The following is a 22,273-nucleotide window of genomic DNA, read 5'->3' as shown; positions in this document are numbered from 1 at the left end:
GTACTCATTGGACTCTGGGCCCCTTAGCGCAGTTAGGGTGCAAAAAAGTGCCACATATGTGGTATCGCCGTACTCGGGAGAAGTAGTACAATGTGTTTTGGGGTGTATTTTTACACATACCCATATTGGGTGGGAGAAATATCTCTGTAAATGGACAATTGTGTGTAAAGAAATCAAAAAATTGTCATTTACAGAGATATTTCTCCCACCCAATATGGGTATGTGTAAAAATACACCCCAAAACACATTGTACTACTTCTCCCGAGTACGGCGATACCACATGTGTGGCCCTTTTTTGCACCGTAACTGCGCTAAGGGGCCCAGAGTCCAATGAGTACCTTTAGCATTTCACAGGTCATTTTGAAACATTTGGTTTCAAGACTACTCCTCACGGTTTAGGGCCCCTAAAATGCCAGAGCAGTATAGGAACCCCACAAATGACCCCATTTTAGAAAGAAGACACCCCAAGGTACTCAATTAGGAGTATGGTGAGTTCATAGAAGATTTAGCTTTTTGTCACAAGTTAGCGGAAAATGATTTTTATTGGTTTTTTTTTACCAAGTGTCATTTTCCACTAACTTGTGACAAAAAATAAAACTTCTATGAACTCACCATACTCCTAACGGAATACCTTGGGATGTCCTCTTTGTAAAATGGGGTCATTTGTGGGGTTCCTATACTGTCCTGGCATTTTAGGGGCCCTAAACCGTGAGGAGTAGTCTTGAAACAAATTTCTCAAAATGACCTGTGAAATGCTAACGGTACTCATTGGACTCTGGGCCCCTTAGCGCAGTTAGGGTGCAAAAAAGTGCCACACATGTGGTACCGCCGTACTCAAGAGAAGTAGTATTATGTGTTTTGGGGTGTATTTTTACACATACCCATATTGGGTGGGAGAAATATCTCTGTAAATTGACAATTGTGTGTAAAGAAATCAAAAAATTGTCATTTACAGAGATATTTCTCCCACCCAATATGGGTATGTGTAAAAATACACCCCAAAACACATTGTACTACTTCTCCCGAGTACGGCGATACCACATGTGTGGCACTTTTTTGCACCCTAACTGCGCTAAGGGGCCCAGAGTCCAATGAGTACCTTTAGCATTTCACAGGTCATTTTGAAACATTTGGTTTCAAGACTACTCCTCACGGTTTAGGGCCCCTAAAATGCCAGAGCAGTATAGGAACCCCACAAATGACCCCATTTTACAAAGAGGACATCCCAAGGTATTCCGTTAGGAGTATGGTGAGTTCATAGAAGATTTTATTTTTTGTCACAAGTTAGCGGAAAATGACACTTGGTAAAAAAATCTAATAAAAATCATTTTCCGCTAACTTGTGACAAAAAGTAAAATCTTCTATGAACTCACCATACTCCTACTTGAGTACCTTGGGGTGTCTTCTTTGTAAAATGGGGTCATTTGTGGGGTTCCCATACTGCCCTGGCATTTTAGGGGCCCTAAACCGTGAGGAGTAGTCTTGAAACCAAATTTCTCAAAATGACCTGTGAAATCCTAAAGGTACTCATTGTACTTTGGGCCCCTTAGCGCAGTTAGGGTGCAAAAAAGTGCCACACATGTGGTATCGCCGTACTCAGGAGAAGTAGTACAATGTGTTTTGGGGTGTATTTTTATACATACCCATGCTGAGTGGGAGAAATAACTCTGTAAATGGACAATTGTGTGTAAAAAAAAAATAAAAAAATTGTCATTTACAGAGATATTTCTCCCACCCAGCATGGGTATGTGTAAAAATACACCCCAAAACACATTGTACTACTTCTCCCGAGTATGGCGATACCATATGTGTGACACTTTTTTGCAGCCAAACTGCGCTAAGGGGCCCACAGTGCAATGACTACTTTTAGGCTTTACAGGGGTGCTTACAATTCCGCACCCCCCAAAATGCCAGGACAGTAAACACACCCCATAAATGACCCCATTTTGAAAAATAGACACTTCAAGGTATTCATTGAGGGGCATGTTGAGTCCATGGCAGATTTCATTTTTTTTTTGTTACAAGTTAGCAGAAATGGAAACCTTTTTTTTTTTTTGTGACAAACTGTCATTTTCCGCTAACTTGTGATAAAAAATAAAATCTTCTATGAACTCACTATGCCTCTCAGTGAATACTTTGGGATGTCTTCTTTCCAAAATGGGGTTATTTGTGGGGTATTTATACTATCCTGGAATTTTAGCCCCTCATGAAACATGACAGGTAGTCAGGAAAGTCAGAGATGCTTAAAAATGGGAAAATTCACTTTTTGCACCATAGTTTGTAAACGCTATAACTTTTACCCAAACCAATAAATATAGGCTGAATGGGTTTTTTTTGATCAAAAACATGTTTGTCCACATTTTTCACGCTGCATGTATACAGAAATTTTACTTTATTTGAAAAATGTCAGCACAGAAAGTTAAAAAAATCATTTTTTTGCCAAAATTCATGTCTTTTTTGATGAATATAATAAAAAGTAAAACTCGCAGCAGCAATCAAATAGCATCAAAAGAAAGCTGTATTAGTGAGAAGAAAAGGAGCCAAAATTCATTTAGGTGGTAGGTTGTATGACCGAGCAATAAACCGTTAAAGCTGCAGTGGTCTGAATGGAAAAAACAGCGCTGGTCCTTAAGGGGGGGGGGGGTAAAGGCTGAGTCCTCAAGTGGTTAAAGCCTCGTACACAGGTACAAGGGGTCTTGACTAGATCCCTCAGGCAACAAGCGTGGGGCAGAGACTGTACACTTCATTGCTATTCTGTTGTTCAGAGGTGGGTGGAGGGAAGCCGTTAGGATGCATGGGGTTTATGAGAAGCATGACAGAATGGGCAGCTCTCAGCCAGCACTGAGCAGAGTCATTCTGTAAGGATGATTGCTTGCCAATAGGGCGCTGTACATATGCTAAATTCTCAGCTGAGTGGGTCATTATTGGCTGCCTTGGCAGAGTTTAACCACTTCAGCCTTCAGTCGTTTTCACTTTATGCATCCGAGCAATGTTCACCTCCCATTCATTAGCCTATAACTTTATCACTACTTATCACAATGAACTGATCTATGTCTCGTTTTTTCCGCCACCAATTAGGCTTTCTTTGCGGGGTACATTTTGCTAAGAGCCACTTTACTGTAAATGCATTTTAACAGGAAGAATAAGGAAAAAACTGAAAAAATGCATTATTTCTCAGTTTTTGGCCATTATAGTTTTAAAATAATACATTCCTCCACAATTAAAACGCACGTATTGTATGTGCCCATTTCTCCCGGTTATTACACCGTTTAAATTATGTCCCTATCACAATGTATGGCGACAATATTTTACTTGTAAATAAAAGTGCATTTTTTCCGTTTTGCATCCATCACTATTTACAAGCTTATAATTAAAAAAAAAATAGAAATATTTCATGTTTACATAGATATTTAAAAAGTTTAGACCCTTAGGTTAATATTTTTTTTTTTTTAATTGTAATTTTTTTTTATTTTATTATTAAACATTTTATGTGGGTATTTTTGGGAGGGTGGGATGCAAATCAATTTTTTTGTACATATTGGTCTGTTTTTTAATATTTTTTTTGCATTTTCATGCAGTTAGCTTTTTGGCCACAAGATGGCAGCCATGAGTTTGTTTACAATGACGTCACTCTAAGCATAACACGGACGCTTAGAGTGACGTCGGGGGAAATAGGAACAGAAAAACCTCAGCTTCCGTGCGAAGCTGACAGTTTTTCTCGGGGGGAGAGCAATCAGTGATCGGGCACCATAGCCCGATTCACTGATTGCCTGGCTAGCGAACCGCGGGCAGCGCACATGGCCTCCTGGGCGTAGCTAGTACGTCCAGGAGGCCAAAGTAGTTAATCTACAGTGCTGCCCATAATTATTCATACCCCTTGCAAATATTGACTTAGTCACTTTTATTCAACCAGCAAGTCATTTTTGATGGGAAATGACATAGGTGTCTCCCAAAAGAGAATACTACGTACAAAAGGCATTATTGCAGAAAAAAAAAAAAACATTTCTCAGTTTTTATTTAAATTTGAGCAAAAAGTGTCCAGTCCAAAATTATTCATGCCCTTCACAAACTGTCACAGTCTGTGAGAAAATCCAAAGTTCTATACCATTCCAAATAGTCCAAGCTGTTCTAATGCATCCTAATTACCCTGATTAATTGGGGACAGCTGTTTTAATCAATTCAACAGGTGAAAAACAGTAGCTCTCTGCAATTGGTTTGTGGACAGGCATGGCTAAAGCCTCATACACACGAGGCACAAATGTAGCCAGGCAAATAAAAAAAAAAAAAAAAAAAAGCAGCGACAGCTTGTCGCCAGGTCTCTCTGTGCAACAGCCGTACACACGTCGCACAGAGGGACACAGATTCGGCGGAAGCTGTTGCCAAAGGTTCCTCCCCCACGCCGTCCCCCCGCCGGAAGCTCCATACATTGTGTATGGAGTTGCTGTCGCTAGTCCGCATACACACGGACTAGCGACAGTTGCGGCGACAGCTGCACCCGGCGATTGACTTGGTCAATCGCCTGGCGACAGCTCTGACAAGCAACGGTTCGGGGCGCGCATCATACACACGGGCGACCTGTCGCTGCAACATGCGCATGCCACGTGGTTGCGGCGACAGTTGTGTATGTAGCTTAAGACAAAGGAGCTCAGTGAGGACCTGCAGCTGCGCACTGTGGCTGCTCACAAGTCAGGAAAGGGTTACAAGGCGATTTCTAAATGTTTTCCAGTTCCAGTGGTTACAGTGCAAAGTATTTTTTAAAAATACAAGATGTTCTTCACTGTGGAAAATTTCAGAGGACGTGGTCGGATGCCAAAAGTGAGAGAGGTGATAAATAATCCAATGATCATCACCAAGGCCATCCTGGTGAATCTGGGCTCTGCTGGAGGCAATGTCTCAAGGCAGACAATCCAATTGATCCTGCACACTGCTGCGTTTTATGGATGCAGACCAAGGAGGACACCACTTCTCCAGATAACGGCACACAAAAGCTCGCTTGGCCTTTGCAAATGCTCATCTGGACAAAGATGACGACTTCTGGTCTTCTGTGTTATGGTCAGATGAAACAAAAATTGAATTGTTTGGTCACAATGAGGTTTCCTTCATTTGGCGTAAAAAAGGAGAAGCCTTCAACCCAAAAAATACACCGTCAAACATGGTGGGGGGGAACAATAATGCTTTGGGGGCATTTTTTCAACCAATGGACCAGGGAACCTAATCACAGTAAACAGCACCATGAAAAAAAGAGCAATACATGAGGATTCTCAATGACAACATCAGGCAGTCTGCAGAGAAACTCGGCCTTGGGCACCAGTGGACATTTCAGCATGACAATGACCCTGAACACACAGCAAAAGTGGTGAAGAAATAGTTAGCAGACAACAACATTAACGTTTTGTAGTTGCCCAGCCAGAGTACTGACTTGAATCCAATTGAAAATCTGTGAAGGAAGCTAGAGATCAGGGTGATGGCAAAAGACCCTCCAACCTGAAAAGTTTGGATCTCATTGCTAAAGATGAAAGGGCAAAAACACCAGTGGAGACATGCAAAAAGCTGTCCTGTAATTATAGGAAGCATTTGATTGCTGTAATAGCTAATAAAGGCTTTTCTATTGATTATTGAGAAGGATATGAATAATTTTGGAATGCACACTTTTTGCTTAAAGGGAACCTGTACTGAGTAAAATTATTTAAAATAAAAACATGAGGTAACTTCAAATGAACATTACATAGTTACCTTGCCATCAGTTCCTCTCAGAAGCTCACCATTTTCTTCTGACAATGATCCCTTCCAGTTCTGACAACATTTTGTCAGAACTGAAATATATCAGTTGCTGTCAGTTATATATCAGTTGCTGTCAGTTATAGCTGAGAGGAGAACTGATGTGTCCATGTTTCTCCATGGCTTAAGTGGGCGATGTTACAGTTTAACTGTGTGCTGACCAGAAAGCTGTTATGAGGTAATGGCCATTTGCAAAATGGAGGACAGAGAATTTAATTGATCACAGGGGACAAACAGGATGCAGGAAAGGAGAGAGAGAGATTGATAATTAGACTTCACGGGAGGTAAGTATGATTTGTGCATGTTTATTTTGACTTTTAATTTCCAGTTCAGGTTTTCTTTAAATGTAAATAAAAGCTGAGGTAATTTTCCCACAATAATGCCTCTTGTACATTGTCTTATCTTTTGGCAGACACCCATGTCATTTCCCGTCAGAAAATTACTTACTGGTTGAATAAAAGTGACTTTAAAGTGAACCTCCGGACTAAAAATCTACTCAGCAGAACTGAAAAGGCTTTGTGTTTCTTTAACACTTTCACAGCATCAGAACTTTGTTTTTCTTACCAAAGTATAATTTTTTGCTGCATTTTTAGCTAACTTTTTTCCCTAATGCTGTGCAAAGCATGATGGGATTCCCTATGTTATTCACGTTGCCTAGCAACTGGGAAGGGTGATCAGCACACAGGACAGTTGGAACTGTGTCTCAGGCACCCTGTCACCTCCTTTCAACCAAAAAGATGGCTGCCCTCATGAAATCAAACATTCGCCTGTTCTTTTAAAACAGGGTGGGTAAGAGATTATATTACCTATCTATTTTAATTAACATAACTAATGTAACTTAATGACAGTATGTTTGTTTAGGCTGACGTTCCTCTTTAAGTCAAAATTTGCCAGGGGGTATGAATAATTATGGCCAGCACTGTAGCATATGTACTTAACTTAAAACAATAGCTTGGTGTCAGTGGGCAGCAGAGCAAATTAAAACTCAGGATAAATATTGGTTTTATTTATTTTAGATTATTTTCTCATTTTGACAGGTTTGCAGAAAACGGTAATTTTAATTCATGATGAGGAAAAAAAGCTAAACCACTATTAAAAACAAAACAAAACAGAACAAAAGGAAAACAAAACCTAAAAAGCGGATTTTTTAAAGAAATGTTAACTTCACCTTTATGCTCTCTTTAGCAACTAATCAAATTGTTTAAAATTACTCTCTCTCTTTGTCAAACCCTCCGGAACACGCTTAAAGAGACTCTGAAGCGAGAATTAATCTCGCTTCAGAACTCATAGTTAGCAGGGGCATGTGTGCCCCTGCTAAACCGCCGCTATCGCGCCGCTAAACGGGGGTCCCTTACCTCACAAATCCCCTCCGAGCAGCCGGGGATCTCTTCCTTGTTGAGGCAGGGCTAACTGCCGCAGCCCTGCCCCACGCGCGTCTGTCAGCGCGTATCTACACCTCTCCCCCGCCCCTCTCAGTCTTCCTTCACTGAGAGGTGCGGGGGAAAGGCGGCGATGCACCGCTGATAGACGCGACTAGAGGCAGGGCTGCAGCCGTTAGCCCTGCCTCTAGGAGCAGCAAAATCTACGACCAATTTGGTCGTTGATTTTGCGGGGGTTTGGGGGTTAAGGGACCCCCGTTTAGCCGCGGGATAGCGGCGTTTTAGCAGGGGCACACGTGCCCCTGCTAACTATGAGCTCTGAAGCGAGAATTATTCTCGCTTCAGTGTCTCTTTAAAAGGACACTGAAAGTTTGTGGTTTCAAGGCCCTAGTGTCAAAAATGTATAAAATTATGCTGCCCTAATTATATAGTACTTAAGGGAAGTGACTACATGAAAACTCATGGGGTTTTTGAACACGTGTAGAATGTCAAGAAATCACATTTTCCAAATCCTACTGGTGGTCATTCTCTGCAGAAAAATAACAGAATACAAAAACCATGAACTTTTTCAGCACCTACAAAATAATGGCGTCGACACGAATTAACTCTGAAGATTTTTTAATGTTCAAAATGCAGTCCCAGTGGACAGTAGCCAATGTACAATTTTAAAACACCCACGCTACTATTTAAAATAATAATAATAATAATAATAATAATAATAATGTGAAATACCCAACATTTTCTTGTATGGATTATTTCTTGCAAATTTCTGGTGGGAATGGTGTCATCCGACTCCACAGTTTCATTAATCTATCCCCATAATTAGCACAAAATTTCAGAAGTGTATTGCTTACCAACTGACATCTTGAGGTCTTATAAGGATTTTTCGGTAAGCTCCGGCCAAGGAGTAATCTCTTACCCTGTGTCTCATATTGTTAATATCAAGTTTATCAGCAGAAAGCATCTCTTCATAAGCTGCAGAAACTGAAGAAAAGAAAACGTTTTGTCCACAAACCACTCATATTCCACCCTTGTTCAAAGTTGTCTTTTCCATCTCTTCATACACGACTGGGAACTAATAGGTTACTGCTTTTTTGTTTACAGTAATTTTCAGGATTATTACCCCCTCCACCACCAACAGATGAATAAAATAGGATAAAAACACCTGTCTTGCCTCAATCCAGGTATGAACACTGGATGCACATAATTACTCCTCTATGTGGACTGCCATCCTCCCGTCTTCCCTCTTCCAGGACATACCTCTTTATTAGCGTGTGTGTGTGTGTGTGTACACATGACCCTCTCACTTAGGGTCTGCAGCAAGAATAAAGGCGTGTGGTTACATTGGCCTTCCTATTTCTAGAAGGCACTACGCAAAGGGAAGCTTTGGTGATATACCACTCAACCTCTTGAAGTCTCCAGACCTCAGGGCAGATCAGTGACCAGGAATTTTTAAATTTGCATTGTACCAAGTTATCTTTTGTTCGAGGCAAGGGCTTATTTGTTTGGGGGTGCAAGGGCTGATTCCTGGAGATCTGTTTAACTACACATGGCTTTTTAAAGTTTTTCAGGTAGATGAAATAATAATTAGTCTCCCTTCTTACCAAATTACTTCCTTGCATAATACTACTAGGTGAAACATATCAGTATTGTACCTCGTTTTAATCGAGATATCGCTCTCTAAACCCAACTTTGTTTGAGAGCTGGTGTCTAAAGTCTCATCTACCGCGTCCCTGTGCGTGCCCGCCGCGTCCCCGCTCGCCCCGCCGGTGCCCCTGCTCGATTCCCTGCCATTGTCCCCTCGCGGGGCGCGAGCAGGGAATCGGCGGTGGGGAATTCCGTCCTGTCGGATCTCATCAATCGATCCACATCAGCGGCTCGATTGATAAGGAACATCGCCGCCGCATCTACGCGTGTAGATGCAGCTTAATGCTAGGTACACACAATATAATTTTCTGTTAGATTTACCTGCCAGGTCGATTTTTTCCAACAGGTATGATCTTAATTTCGATCGGCCATGTTGGAAAAAAAATGATCTGGCAGGTAAATGTAACAGAAAATTGTAGCGTATGTACCTAGCATTAGGATTCAACATTTTATAAACTGCATAATTAACTACAAACAATTATTACTTTATACTAAATCTCTACCACCCATCTTGTTACACTCACTGCCTGTGTTCCCAATTATACAAAAAGACGAATCTAATCTGTAAATGAAAGTACAAAAAGCTGTGTCCATACTTACGTTTGTGCTTTGGATAGATAACATCAAATCCTGGCAGTGGCATTACAACATCATGAATACTATAATTGTCAACTTCATTTTCTTGAACAACAACTGCAGCGGCTGTAAAATTAAAACGTGTTTAGTTTTGTGATGTATACATTTTCTTAGTCTAGAAAGGTATAAACTACCCAAACTTGCAGAGAATGTTTGGAAATGTGCATGTAGTTTTCCTCACAGCCTACTAGTTGAGGAATAACCTGTACAAGAAGTGGAATCCGCACGATGTCGGTAGAAACTGCAAATCTTTATTGGATCATAAAACACGACAGGCTAACCCAAAACCACATGCTGACATGTTTCGGGCGTCACACGCCCTTAATCATAGCCCGACATCGTGCGGATTCCACTTCTTGTACAGTCTTGGATCCGAGGTTTTGGCAGCCTGCTATCCTGCACTGTCGGTAGACGGAGGTTGTGAGCGGAGTTCCACTTTCCTTGAGGAATAACCCTTTAGCAGCCAATTTAGAGGCTTGCAAGTGCTCCAGGCCAAATTATTTTAGCACTTTATTTTGTATTTGTTACAGTTCCTTGCTTCTAATTAGTACTGCTGCAATGTGTATTTATGATCACTTGTCACTGGGGGCAATGTGAGACAATAACAGAGGACTTCTGCTTTCAGTTTATATATTTTCTACTAGCAGAGACAGATCAAAGCATTCCAAAAATTTACAGTACAACCAGTTCTGCCGACTGAGGTCAAAAGCAGTACACTTATGCCAAATGAGAACTCTATTAAAAGCTGCTAATGGGGCAAAATCATTAATCTGTCTCTAAGAATCATGAGAGAACTACTAATAAAGTTCCTTTAGCACGACTTAAAGGACAACTGAAGCAAAAGGGATATGGAGGCTGCCATATTTATTTCCTTATAAGGAATACCAGTTGCCTGGCTGTTCTGCTGATCCTATGCCTCTAATACTTTGAGCCATAGACCCTGAACAAGCATATGCAGATTAGGCGTTTCTGAAATTTTTGTAAGCTATAACTGGATTAGCTGCATGCTTGTTTCTGGTGTTATTCAGACACTCTTGTGGCCAAATAGATCAGCAGGGCTTCCAAACAACTGCTATTGTCTAAACGGAAATAAATATGGCATCCTCCATATTCTTCTAAATACAGTTTCCCTTGAATAACCACAAATCAGTTGTGTCTTTAAGATGCTTAGTCAACGGTGGTGGTCAGCCACAGCCCTACAGGTCTAAGAGATATGGGTGTTCAAATATATATTAACCCTAAAATATACCTGTTGATTGAAATATTTCCCTTATTAAGCTTTGGTGCAGTCAAAATATCCTTCCTGGTCTAAACTGCATCTATTAGTGGTAGAAGGGTTAACCTTGTGAAAATGGTAATTCTACTCAAAATACTTAACATACTATACCAATTGCCTATCTATACACTAAAGATGTTTTTTTAAGCAAGTACACTGTCATTCTTAGCTTTATATGGAATCACAAAAGAGCTAGACTTAACTGATCAATCCTAATGAATCAGGAGGATTAGCATTGCCCTCATTCCAACCCTATTACTTAGCAGCACAAATTCAGAACATGACTTCTTGGTTTTCCTGTAATAGCTTATATGACCCAGAATTATTTGGATATGAATCTCATTATCACTTGCGCCTGTCCCGTCAGTCAAGTGCACACTTCTAGAAAGGTAGCATGTCTTACGACCTTGCTATTATGCGCATGTGCGCCGCTACCACAACAATCTACAAATATTGTTTTAGTGCCATTGATTGCCATACAATCATGCACCGAGTGGTACCGCTTGTACACCCCAGCAATGTGCTGCAGCTTCTGTGTCGCCTGAAACACATGTCGCATAGCAACGCACCACAGGTGCTGTGGCCAGTGTTATTGAAATTAATTGCCACTTTGGCAGGGGTAGCAACTTCCAGTGGCCAAATGTCACTAGCTCTTGTCATGGGATGCTGGTGACAAGATAAATAGGTACCAGGCTTCAATTATCCTAGAATAAGTAGCCTTGCTACAGAACCCTGAGCTCCACAGCCTAAAACAGCTTTTCCAGCAAAAAAGATAGAACTGCAGCCCAGAGCCCCATATGTGTGGAAAGCATTTGAGTTTGTTACTCATGGCAACCAGTCATATTTATGTTTCATTTGCAAATCAGCACAGTCTAATGTTTCAGGGAAATCAACAGTCACTCCTTCTCACACACACAGAAAGACAAATTGAGGGTACGGAGCCACCAATTAAATTTTCTCCACAATCGACTGAAAACATGAATTTGAAAATATAAAAAGCATAAACTAAGAAATGAAAGCACTCATCATCCACTACATCCTGTACCTTATTGAGGTCATCTTTGACACAGGTGTAGTTTAAGGTGATTATGTAGTAATAAGGAAATGGAGGCTGCCCTATTCGTTTCCTTTTAAACAATGCCAGTTGCCTGGCTATTCTATTGATGTACTTCCAATGCTTTTAAGCCACAGACCCAGAATGGGTATGCAGATCAGGTGCTCTAATTTTGTGGCCCTGGACTGAGCAGCATTGTATGAACATTCCAAACTCCGCCCATACAGTAACCTACAGGTGGTTTGTCAGGGAGGACACCAACTAGTCTTTCCCTCTGACAACATAGCTCTGTGCAGAAGAAGAAACGCCTCCTCTGCTGTCCCAATATTTTGCGCACAAACACCTGGGTCAAGCAATGGACTTTTTGTTACCGACAATTTCTCTGGAACAGTTGCTGCTATAGCCCCCCCCCCCCCCCCCCGCAACACTGGTACAGAAGCATCCTGCTCGCCCATCCCCCACCGCTGTCTGCAGTCTATGTACACAGGGAGATGTTGCTTGCTTGGCAGTTGAAAAAAGCTGTTATTTCCCACAATGCAATGAGGTTCACAGACAGCAAACTGTCAAGGTCTGGAAGCACGGGGACACAGGAGGACGCAGAGACACAGGGGTTTTATTATATACCATATTAGTATAGGTATTATTAGAAATTGAACAAGGACTAGTCTCCTATCCACCTTGACTAACAATGCAAAATCCACCAGGGTGAACTGGAGCATTATAAAGACTATACAACAGGGTGAAGACAATGCTCTATTCACAAAGCTTCTCATAAAAGGTCTTATTTATCACCTACAGTATTTGCTAAAAATAACCTTTCAGCACACTTATAAGCAAAATAAATCACTCAAAGTAAGTTGTTCCTGATTAATAACTTCATTTCAATATTACTTTTCTTACCTTAATTATAGTATATTTTTGCTCTTTGGGAGCTTAAAAAAAGTAATATAGATAAGGTAAAAACAGAGAAAAATAGGTTTGTGAATCATGCCCAAAGAGTGTTCTTGCTTTCCAAGCACACTTTTCTCTGGCAAAAAAATGGTCATTACCTCCTTTAAGCACAAGGTCCCCAGGTACAACTTTAAATCCATATTCCTCAATTCTTTCGCTCACCATGTTATTCCAAACATAGCTCTGATAGCTATGGATATACATTAGCCTGTTGTTTCTAGGTATCTAAAACAAAAAACACAAAGTAGGCATCAGTAAAAGAAAGTATTAAGTTCTGTGGCCAACATTTTAATTACTCATTAAATACAAATTTTGTTTTAGAGCATCATATCTCAACATGAATGCTTGAGACTGTTAAAAGGTCGATTGATTTTCAATGTATTCCTCATGCACATAATTATTGACTCACTCTATCCATACACGTGTGTGTGTACACACACACACACACACACACTAACTAATTTCGTATTTCAACTGATGAGCAGGATGCAGCATTTTTTTATTTGTAAATAAAACATTTTCATCAGCAAGTTTGTACTTTTACAGTGGGATTCTCACAAAGCTCTATTTTTTTAATCAAATCACACAGCACACATCTACTCACTATGCCAAAGGCTGAAACAATGTTCTTCAAGCCATATTTGGAAAGCCCTCGAAGCAGCTGACCTTCCACACAGCGCTTAGCAGGCAATTTTCTCAGTGCAGCTTCTGGGTCCTTTGTCTTTGCCCACTCCTCCCTGCACTTAACTAAATATCCCTTTTCAGCTTCAAAAAAAAAAAAAAAAAAAAAAAAAAAATATCAGAATAAAGCTTAATGTTGGTTGCATTGAAAAAAAAATGAAATACGTTGGTACAGAGTCATAAGAATTTATTTCGGGTAAGCTACCATTGCTTTACTGATGTACGCACTGAAAGTTGTAAACACAAAGCTTTTCCTCTAAGGAAGTGGTGGGAAAGTTTTGATACTAGTGGAGTCCTAGCTACTGACTTCCCCGCTTTGACTTGCCTTGTCATTGCATCTAATGACCTATTCTGTGCTGATTTAACCGGTTCAGCACCGCAGTCCGAAAATCTCATGCATCCGAGCAACGTTCACCTCCTATTCATTCGCCTATAACTTTATTGCTACTTATCACAATGAATTGATCTATATCTTGTTTTTTCCGCCACTAATTAGGCTTTCTTTGGGTAGTACATTTTGCTAATTATTTTTTTCTAAATCTATTTTAAAAGGAAGATTAAGAGAGAAATGAAAGAAATTCATTATTTCTCAGTTTTTGGCCATTATAGTTTGAAATTAATATACGCTACCGTAATTAAAACTCATGTATTTTATTTGCCCATCTGTCCCGGTTATTACACCGTTTAAACGATGTCCCTATCACAATTTATGGTGCCGATATTTCATTTAGAAATAAAGGTGCATTTTTTTCAATTTGCGTCCATCACTATTTATAAGCTTATCATTTTAAATAATATAATAACATTCTCTTGACATGCATATTTAAAAAGTTCAGACCCTTGGGTAACTATATGTTTTGTTTTTTTTTTTAATTGTATTTTTTATTTTATTTTTTTATAAAAAAAAAGTGTATGTGGGTAATTTTTGGTGTGGGAGGGAGACTGCTAATTTTAAATGTAAAATAATTTTTTTTTAATTAAAAATGTATGTGGGTGCAGTTTACTATTTGGCCACAAGATGGCCACAGTGAAAAACGTCCTGGATGCGAACGATCTCGCATCATCCAGGAACTAAAATGCTGGGGAGAAGTTTCCTGGGGGCAGAAACACCGCGCTCTTTGGAGAGAAAGCGTCGGTATTTCTGCGGGGAAGTTAGATTGGTGAATGGGAATTATATTCCCATTCACTGATCGGGGGGGGGGGCTAGCAGCAGGCAGCGGGGGCGCGCTCGATCGCACGCACCAGCCGGCGGCAGCAGCGCCTATCTGGACGAGGAAGCTCGTCCAGATAGGCCGAACTGGTTAGGACAACTGAAGTGAGAAGACTATGGAGACTGCCATGTTTATTTCATTTTAAACAATACCGGTTGCCTGGCAGTCCTGCTGCTCTGTTTGGCTGCAGAAGTGTCTGAATAACACCAGAAACAAGCATGCAGTAAATCTGTCAGATCTGACAATGTCAGAAACACCTGATTTGCTGCATGCTTGTTCAGGGTCTATGGCTGAAAGCATTAGAGGCAGAGGGTCAGCAAGGCTGCCAGGCAACTGGTATTGCTTAAAAGGAAATAAACATGGCAGCCTCCATGCATCTCTCTCGTCAGTTGTCCTTTAAGACACTATTCATTGCTCAATAGCCCTTACATTTTCTCTGTATATAGAGTGTAAGGATTGTTACCAATACTTATTGGTATAGTCATAGTTCCATCCACAAAACCTGCATGTTGGTGAGGCTTAAGAACAGGGGCCATATGCAATTCACTTTTTCACCTGAGTTTTCTCCTAGGAGAGAAATTTTCAACATCTTTTTAAAATAGATTATCAGCATTTTGTAATAGAAAAACTACAAAAAAGTAGGTGAAAAAGTACTATAAAAATTATTTTGAGTATTTTTTTGCTTGCTGGTGGCTTAAAAGGCACCAGTTTAAAGATATCACCTTGGAGAAAACTCAGGAGAAAAAGTTAATTGCATATGGCCCCAGGTTTGTGAATTACTGCCTTGTAAGGAAATGTATCTTAAAAGATCTCACAAAATGGCAAAAACTGATCATGCATAGACAGTGCTGGAGGTAACATATTTGACCGTGTAGACATTTTGCTATTGTTTTCTGATTATGCCACATTAACAGATATTTATGCTGTAGTTCTAGCCATTTCAAGTCAAAATTGTTTTCGTGTTTCACTCCTTACAATCCCAGTACAGTAACATACTGTGCAAAAAAAATTTTTTCTCTTCAAACCGTGCCAGAAATCTCAAAGGCATTGTCACATTACAGCACTCCCCAGAAGCTTTCCTAATAGAACCAAGCTAATGCTACCAGTTACTTCCATCCCCTCCCGTTGGAATGTTTACCAAGTGGCAGCTTTGCCACACCATCCTTCCCCTTAAAGTGAACCTCCGGACTAAAAATCTACTCAGCAGAACTGAAAAGGCTTGGTATTTCTTTAACAGTTTCACAGCATCAGAACTTTGTTTTTCTTACCAAAGCATCATTTTTAGCTGCATTTTTAGCTAAGCTCCACCCATCAAAGAAAAAAAGCTCGGGCTTTTTTTCCCTGATGCTGTGCAGAGCATGATGGGATTTCCTATGTTATTCACGTTTCCTAGCAACTGGGAGAGGTGCTCAGGACAGGACAGTTGGAATTGTGTCTCATGCTCCCTGTCACCTCCTTTCAAACAAAAAGATGGCTGCCATCATGAAATCAAACATTTGCCTGTTCTTTGGGTAAGAGATTATATTACCTATCTATTTTAATTAACATAACTAATGTAACTTAATGACAATATGTTTGTTTAGGCTGGAGTTCCTCTTTAAGGTTACAGCAGGTAATGAGTGTGGCAGCCTGTATACCACCCTGTTTTCACAGACCATAAGGGGTTAAGTTTTTTCCCGGCCCCGCCTACTCCCAAAGATGCTAAGAAAATGATTCAGAGCAAGGGAACACTACAAAGCAGCACAAGTTATGTAATAGTGCTATTCTCAACAGGTATATAGGTATTTGGTTTCACTTAAAATAGGATGAGAAAAACCTTTTCAACTGAATTTCACTTTAAATAGTTTGCAGTCATTCAAGAAATTTTAAGATCTTCAAGTGAACCATAGACGATTATTTGCCCCAGTTTAATACATACCTGGGGCTTCCTCCAGCCCCATCAGCACAGATCGCTGCCATGCTGTCATCCTCAGTCTTCTGCCTTCAATAACTGGTCCCGTAACTTCAGCCAGCCTGTGCAGGCACAGAACGCTCCCAGCCACCGGAGAGAGATGGAGGAGCACACTGCGCATGCGCCAACTGGTAGAAGTTACGGGACCTGGTACCAAAGATGGCGAAGACTGAGGACAGCGGCGTGGGAGCGATCCGTGCCGATGGGGCTGAAGGAAGCACTAGGTATGTATAAAACTGGGGCAAATTGTCTCTGGTACACTTTAAAATTAGTCTAAACTCATTTCAACAATCCCTACCTCCTGGTCTTGGTTTTAATATCAGATCAATCATTTCTTCCCAGTTACTTTGAAGAATAGCCCTGTAACAAAAATATACAAAAGTTATACAAATTAAAGGGCGGACCATAAGGATTTCATTATTAGTTCTCCAGTGATTACCAAATCTTTATCAATACAATCTGAATGCCACCTGGCTGACCTGATGGAAAGGACAACTGGGGCATTATAGTGTAATCCACACAATGTTTTTAATTGCCTACTGCCACAATCTTTGATATTACGACACTTTTCCTCTGAAGAAGTTGCTACCATTATAGCCGTGAAACGTGCATTAGGCCATTGACGATATTGTTACGTGGCATAGGGACTGTTTTTATTACATGTCTTATCTTTGTACTTGCGAAGTTTGTATTAAAAGTTGTTTTATATTATTTGAACATGATCTATGGGCCTTAAAATCTTCATTTACATTTTTTGTTTATTCATACTTCTGACATTCGCTAGAGGGGTGGCCATTGTATTACTTATCCCTATTCATTCTAAAAATTATACAAACATGCAAGCTTGAATAAAATCAAACAAAAAAAGACTGGAAGTGTTTATGCCAACATCCTTTTTGTTTCCACCATACGTGGCACCATATGTTATGGCCAAACATCTCCTCTTTGCAAAGATAAGCCGTACTGCCATGTTCTTTTTTAGAGAGAAGAGGATTTCTCCTGGAAACCCTTCCAACAAGCCATATTTGTTAAGTCTATTTCTAAATTGTACTGTGAGGAACTTTAACATGCTAACTAAGGTCTGTAAAGTCTGATACGACACAATGGCCCTTATTCAATTCACTTTTTCCCTTTCATTTTCTCCAAGGAGATACATTTTCAACTACTGTTTAAAATAACTTTTCAGCATTCTGCAATTTAAAAAGTATCAAAAAGTAGATGAAAATGGTACTTTCAAAATTATTCAGATTATTTTTTTTACTTCCTGGTGGTTTAAAAGGCAATTTATTGATAAGGTATGAAAATATCACCTAGGAGAAAACTTAAATTGAATATAGGCCATTATGTCATGATTTGTTGTTCAACTGAGGTTGTATATACTTAATTTTAAGACCTGATAAGGACCAGATGATTTTATTTTTAGATTAGATTAAAGGACAACTGAAGAGAGACGAATATGGAGGCTGCTCAATTCCTCATACCTAATATTATTATTATTATATTCAAGTAGCGTTTCTATGGTTCTAAGGTAACGAAATAAAAGGAGGAAAAAAATAAAATAAAATGTTCAACTCACCTTCCAACTTGGTAAGTAGGAACAGCTGTGGTACCAAAACGCTGCATGCCATAATAGTTTATGAACCCTATATCCCGGAGAGACGTCATGGCTTGCTCTACCTGTTCATCATTCCCAGTAATATTTCTGTCAATTTACAAAAGGAAAAAACTGAGCACAGCAAATGTATCAGTTGTAATACGAGAAGTGAACATATTAAAGCAAACCTGTAACTAGAAAAAAAAACAACCCTCTGGGGGATACTTACTTTCTCCATCATGGCAATCCAGTTTTAAAATATCAATTTGCCCCATGCAAACACAAAAGGTCCGAGGACTTTCTGGCAATGTTAGATTTACAGTACATGCGGTTCCAATTTGTCAACATATTAAAGCAATACTGTGGCACTGACTACTATTTTTTCCTGTGCCTCAATGAAGATAAATTTCAGTACAAACTAGGAACATTAATATGCACTTCCCCTTTGTATTTTACACTGGGGTGTTGCATTATAACATACATAAATCACGACCAAAAATAAAAAATTTCAGTGGTACACAACGTAACGCACCCAAAAAGCGAATGACCAATGAGCATCTTCATTGACTAACATTGTTCAATTCTAATAAACTTCATGTTCTGTGTTGTAACAACAAAATCCATTGCATCACACCGCAACTTATGAGGTGCAAATTGCTCATAGACTGATTTGCACCAAGATACAATGCGCAAAAACACGTCTGTTAAAGCACAATGCTTTGGATGTTTTAACCTTTATTTTCAAAGTATGACTATAGGTTTACAGAAAGTAATTTTTAGGATTAGGACAATAGATACAATTATAAGTTTATTTTCACCTTAGGTTTATTGTGGCTGACCTATATTTTTGACACAGGTTTATATGCTAGCAAAAGGCAGAAACTTCTTTAACAATTAAGTCACACCTTAAAATGACTGTGAAATGATTTCCTTGAAGTTCGCCTAGCTTGAGTGGATGCTTCTGATATGTGAAATTTCCTAACTTGCAGTTCATTAAACACTTGTTTAAATGGGACAGCCTTTGTGCAGTAATCCTGGAAGAAAAGAAAAAAAAAAAGAGGGGAATCATGCATGAAACACAAAATCAAGTTTTAATCAACTTAAGATTACTAACTTCTGCTGCCAATTGGGCTTATGGTTGTTTCCCACAAGTAATAGAGAGTTGACCTATGTCACGAGATAAAACAGACTCAAATACAGCAGCCTGCTACATTTTGTTTTCTCACCACAGATCTATCAGGAACAACTTATTTTGAAGCATATTTGCTTACTGCATTGCATAGATAATGTAAGACATCTCATAAAAACAATGCTGTTAATTGTACAGCAGTGGACCATAACATTTGTATCTTAAAGGAAAATGGTTACTCACTTGAGAACAGCAATTGCCTGAACAGTAATAGCCCTTTTATCTTTGGTCCCCATATAGGAAAATATATTCGGCTTAACTCTACAAAAAAAAAAATTTTTTTTGCAAAATTTAGAACGGTTTTCAATATACTTTGCAAAAGGACAAACAGTGTTGAGAAATGGTAAGATGATCATACTAACCTTAAAAATTTGGAAAGCACATTAATTGCATCCATCGTGTCTTTGTTTTCTTTATACAATACAAAATGACAATAGCTACCTCTGGATTTTGGCCAAGAATGCTTACGGGGATCTTGAAACAAAACAAAAAAATAAAATAAAAAATGAACAAATGTAAATACAAAAACTCACACTGGGCATTATAAGTGGTGTTAAACATGAACAAAAGTGTTAAGATTGTAAGGATCAGTTAAAGTGAACATCAAATGTGTAACATTGTGGAATTTTAAAAGACAAATACTGCTTTTAGGCATTACCAGCTGAAATGTATGGTTGGCATTCCCATTGTCATTTTTATGAAATGCCAGCTTTGCTTACCTGATGTTGTTCTGACCTCTGTCCAAGTGTATAGCATAAAGAGCACAAGAAAGTAATGTTTAATCTCTCTACAGTTCTCTTCACATGTGTCAGAGGTGGACATGCAAAGAAATATGACGGCATGGTCATTCCATTCTTTAGGGTACAATGGCATCCAGCAAATGCGTGGCAAGTTGCAATGACCTCAGAAGCAGGTAAAGGCTTAGAAAATGGACCCAGTTCAAATGTATTTAAACACTGATCAATAAACGTGGTATTGCATCACATTATGTTCTCAGTCACTAGGACCACATCACATTAGCAACGTTGTAGCAAACTTGTTAGTAAGATAAAGCATTAGCAACTGGAGATCTTGAACTGCTACACAGGTTTTCTAAACTTTGTCTGCACTTCAAATACCTATTTTTAGTGTTGTTTAAAGGGAATAGGTCAAAAAGATTAATACAGGTTTGATGAATTTACCATTGACTGCCTCACAAAGTGTGCGTTAGCTCCAAGGCATTCACCTCAGCCACACAGATGCTTTATATAGTTACTTTTTACAGCCCTACATTGGGCAGGTACTCAACCTCTATCAGACAGGCATGTACCTTACAGACAACCAGTCACAAATGAGTATTTGTTATAATACACATTCATCAATGGTAATGTAGATTATCTGGTGAGGGATACAATCATTTGTACCATTATGTTAAGGTCTTCTCCCTCGGTTGAATTCTACTCAAAGTCAGGCTTATTGCATATGTACATGGGTAACTCAGCTGTGTGTAACCTGAAGTTGGGTAGGGATTTTCTGAATGCAACATGTACTAACTTGCTGCACTGGGAAAAATCAAGTACACTGCACAATCATGGTATGGATGCAATGAGTTTGTACTAAGTGTTAAAGGAGTGGCCCTTCAGCATATTCTGTGAGAAGCTGGCCATTTGTATCACGGGACACTGGGCTTCCCTATACTGTTTTAATAAGGAGTATTTAAAAAGACTACCAGCAACATACAGTGCCCAGTCTAGCCCAACAGCCACGTGTGCATAGGTGAACCACCAGGCGTAATAAGGTTACACCTGTGCTTTCTGCATCACTACAGGACCCAGAAGAGATATGGGTAATGCACAGTGCTAAAAACTGATTGGATACAGATCCGTGAAGGGTTGAGTCCTAATTGGGATCGTCTTCAGCTTTAGATATTCAAGGGAGGAAATTGATGGACCTCCAACCCAAATTGGACTCCCCAATACAATTCTTATTCCCTGAGGCGGGCAGATACACCTGAATTCATTGCTGGGGGGGGGGGGGGGGGAGTGGCAGAAGGTAATGTATAATACTTTGAAGACCCGTATTTCCAGACTGTGGTAGTAACAGAGGGGCAGTTGCAATTATAATGTAATGGTACTGTTCATATCGGGCATTTGGCAGTGCAGTGTAATGGATCCGATGGCAATAATGCCATGCATGCAGTGTGTTACCACACAACACGCGTGCTAACAGTCACAGTGAAACATACTTTCTTTGTACTGTATGTTACCTCTGCATTGCGATCCTGTTTTTCCAGGGGATACAATGCAACTTCCTAGTGCAAAAGTAGCCTACATTTTAAACATGGGTAAATGTGAGCCAAACAGATATACATTTTTTTGGTAATGTAAATTCATTTTAGAGCAATGTCTAATTGTGCTAAATAATGACAAGTGTGAACAGTGTTAATTTTTTTCTGACTGTTAGACTTTGCCTGCAGCTGAGAATGACTAATCAGCACAGAGCCCAGGCAGGGGATAAGAAAGCATTTGTGGGCACTTTACTAAATATGGCCACACACACCATACAATTAAAAGATCCAATTTTTGACCAATTCGATAATTTCAATTAGTTGCCCCGAAAAATCAAGAGCTTTTCTTTGTTTTCGATTGATAAATCCGATCGAATTTCCAGGTTTTTTTTAATTTTTGGAGATTGGACATGTTTGGAAATTTCAGACTAACTTTATCAAGAATTGTATGGTGTGTGATGGATTGTCAATAACTTGATGTACAGTTCCAATCAATTTTTTCTGAGCTTTAATTATTGTATTCATGACTGGGGAAAAATTGAACATAGGTGTGTGGCACATTGGTCAGATTTTTGAATTGTTACAATTAGTCAGAAAAATTGATTGCTATTCTTGAATTGAACAGATATTTAAAAAAAAAAATGTATGGTATGTAGCCAC

The 22,273-nt window shown here is 39.5% G+C and overlaps 1 protein-coding gene and 1 long non-coding RNA gene across 4 annotated transcripts in view; one reads left to right on the top strand and one right to left on the bottom strand.

Annotated features, from left to right (window-relative positions):
* Positions 1-22,273, bottom strand: part of PUS7 (pseudouridine synthase 7) — a 94,265-nt gene that overhangs the window by 19,184 nt on the left and 52,808 nt on the right. For both annotated transcript variants that reach the window (XM_068276258.1, XM_068276259.1), the window contains exons 6-14: positions 19,710-19,821; positions 19,531-19,608; positions 19,064-19,192; positions 18,141-18,266; positions 16,863-16,924; positions 13,326-13,486; positions 12,820-12,946; positions 9,405-9,506; positions 8,012-8,141 (exon numbers count right to left, since the gene is read on the bottom strand). In XM_068276258.1, the coding sequence (XP_068132359.1) occupies positions 8,012-8,141; positions 9,405-9,506; positions 12,820-12,946; positions 13,326-13,486; positions 16,863-16,924; positions 18,141-18,266; positions 19,064-19,192; positions 19,531-19,608; positions 19,710-19,821 (1,027 nt within the window). The remainder of the gene's footprint in view (positions 1-8,011; positions 8,142-9,404; positions 9,507-12,819; positions 12,947-13,325; positions 13,487-16,862; positions 16,925-18,140; positions 18,267-19,063; positions 19,193-19,530; positions 19,609-19,709; positions 19,822-22,273) is intronic.
* The window catches only part of LOC137563596 (uncharacterized), a 32,689-nt gene continuing 22,762 nt past the window's right edge, over positions 12,347-22,273 (top strand). For both annotated transcript variants that reach the window (XR_011030386.1, XR_011030385.1), the window contains exons 1-2: positions 12,347-12,622; positions 20,141-20,260. This is a non-coding gene — a long non-coding RNA (uncharacterized lncRNA). The remainder of the gene's footprint in view (positions 12,623-20,140; positions 20,261-22,273) is intronic.

Source organism: Hyperolius riggenbachi, chromosome 3 (assembly GCF_040937935.1).
Source record: "Hyperolius riggenbachi isolate aHypRig1 chromosome 3, aHypRig1.pri, whole genome shotgun sequence".
In the NCBI taxonomy this organism is placed as follows: Eukaryota; Metazoa; Chordata; class Amphibia; order Anura; family Hyperoliidae; genus Hyperolius; species Hyperolius riggenbachi.
The sequence above is the reverse complement of the archived record's forward strand: the minus strand, read 5'-3'. Positions and strand labels throughout refer to the sequence as shown.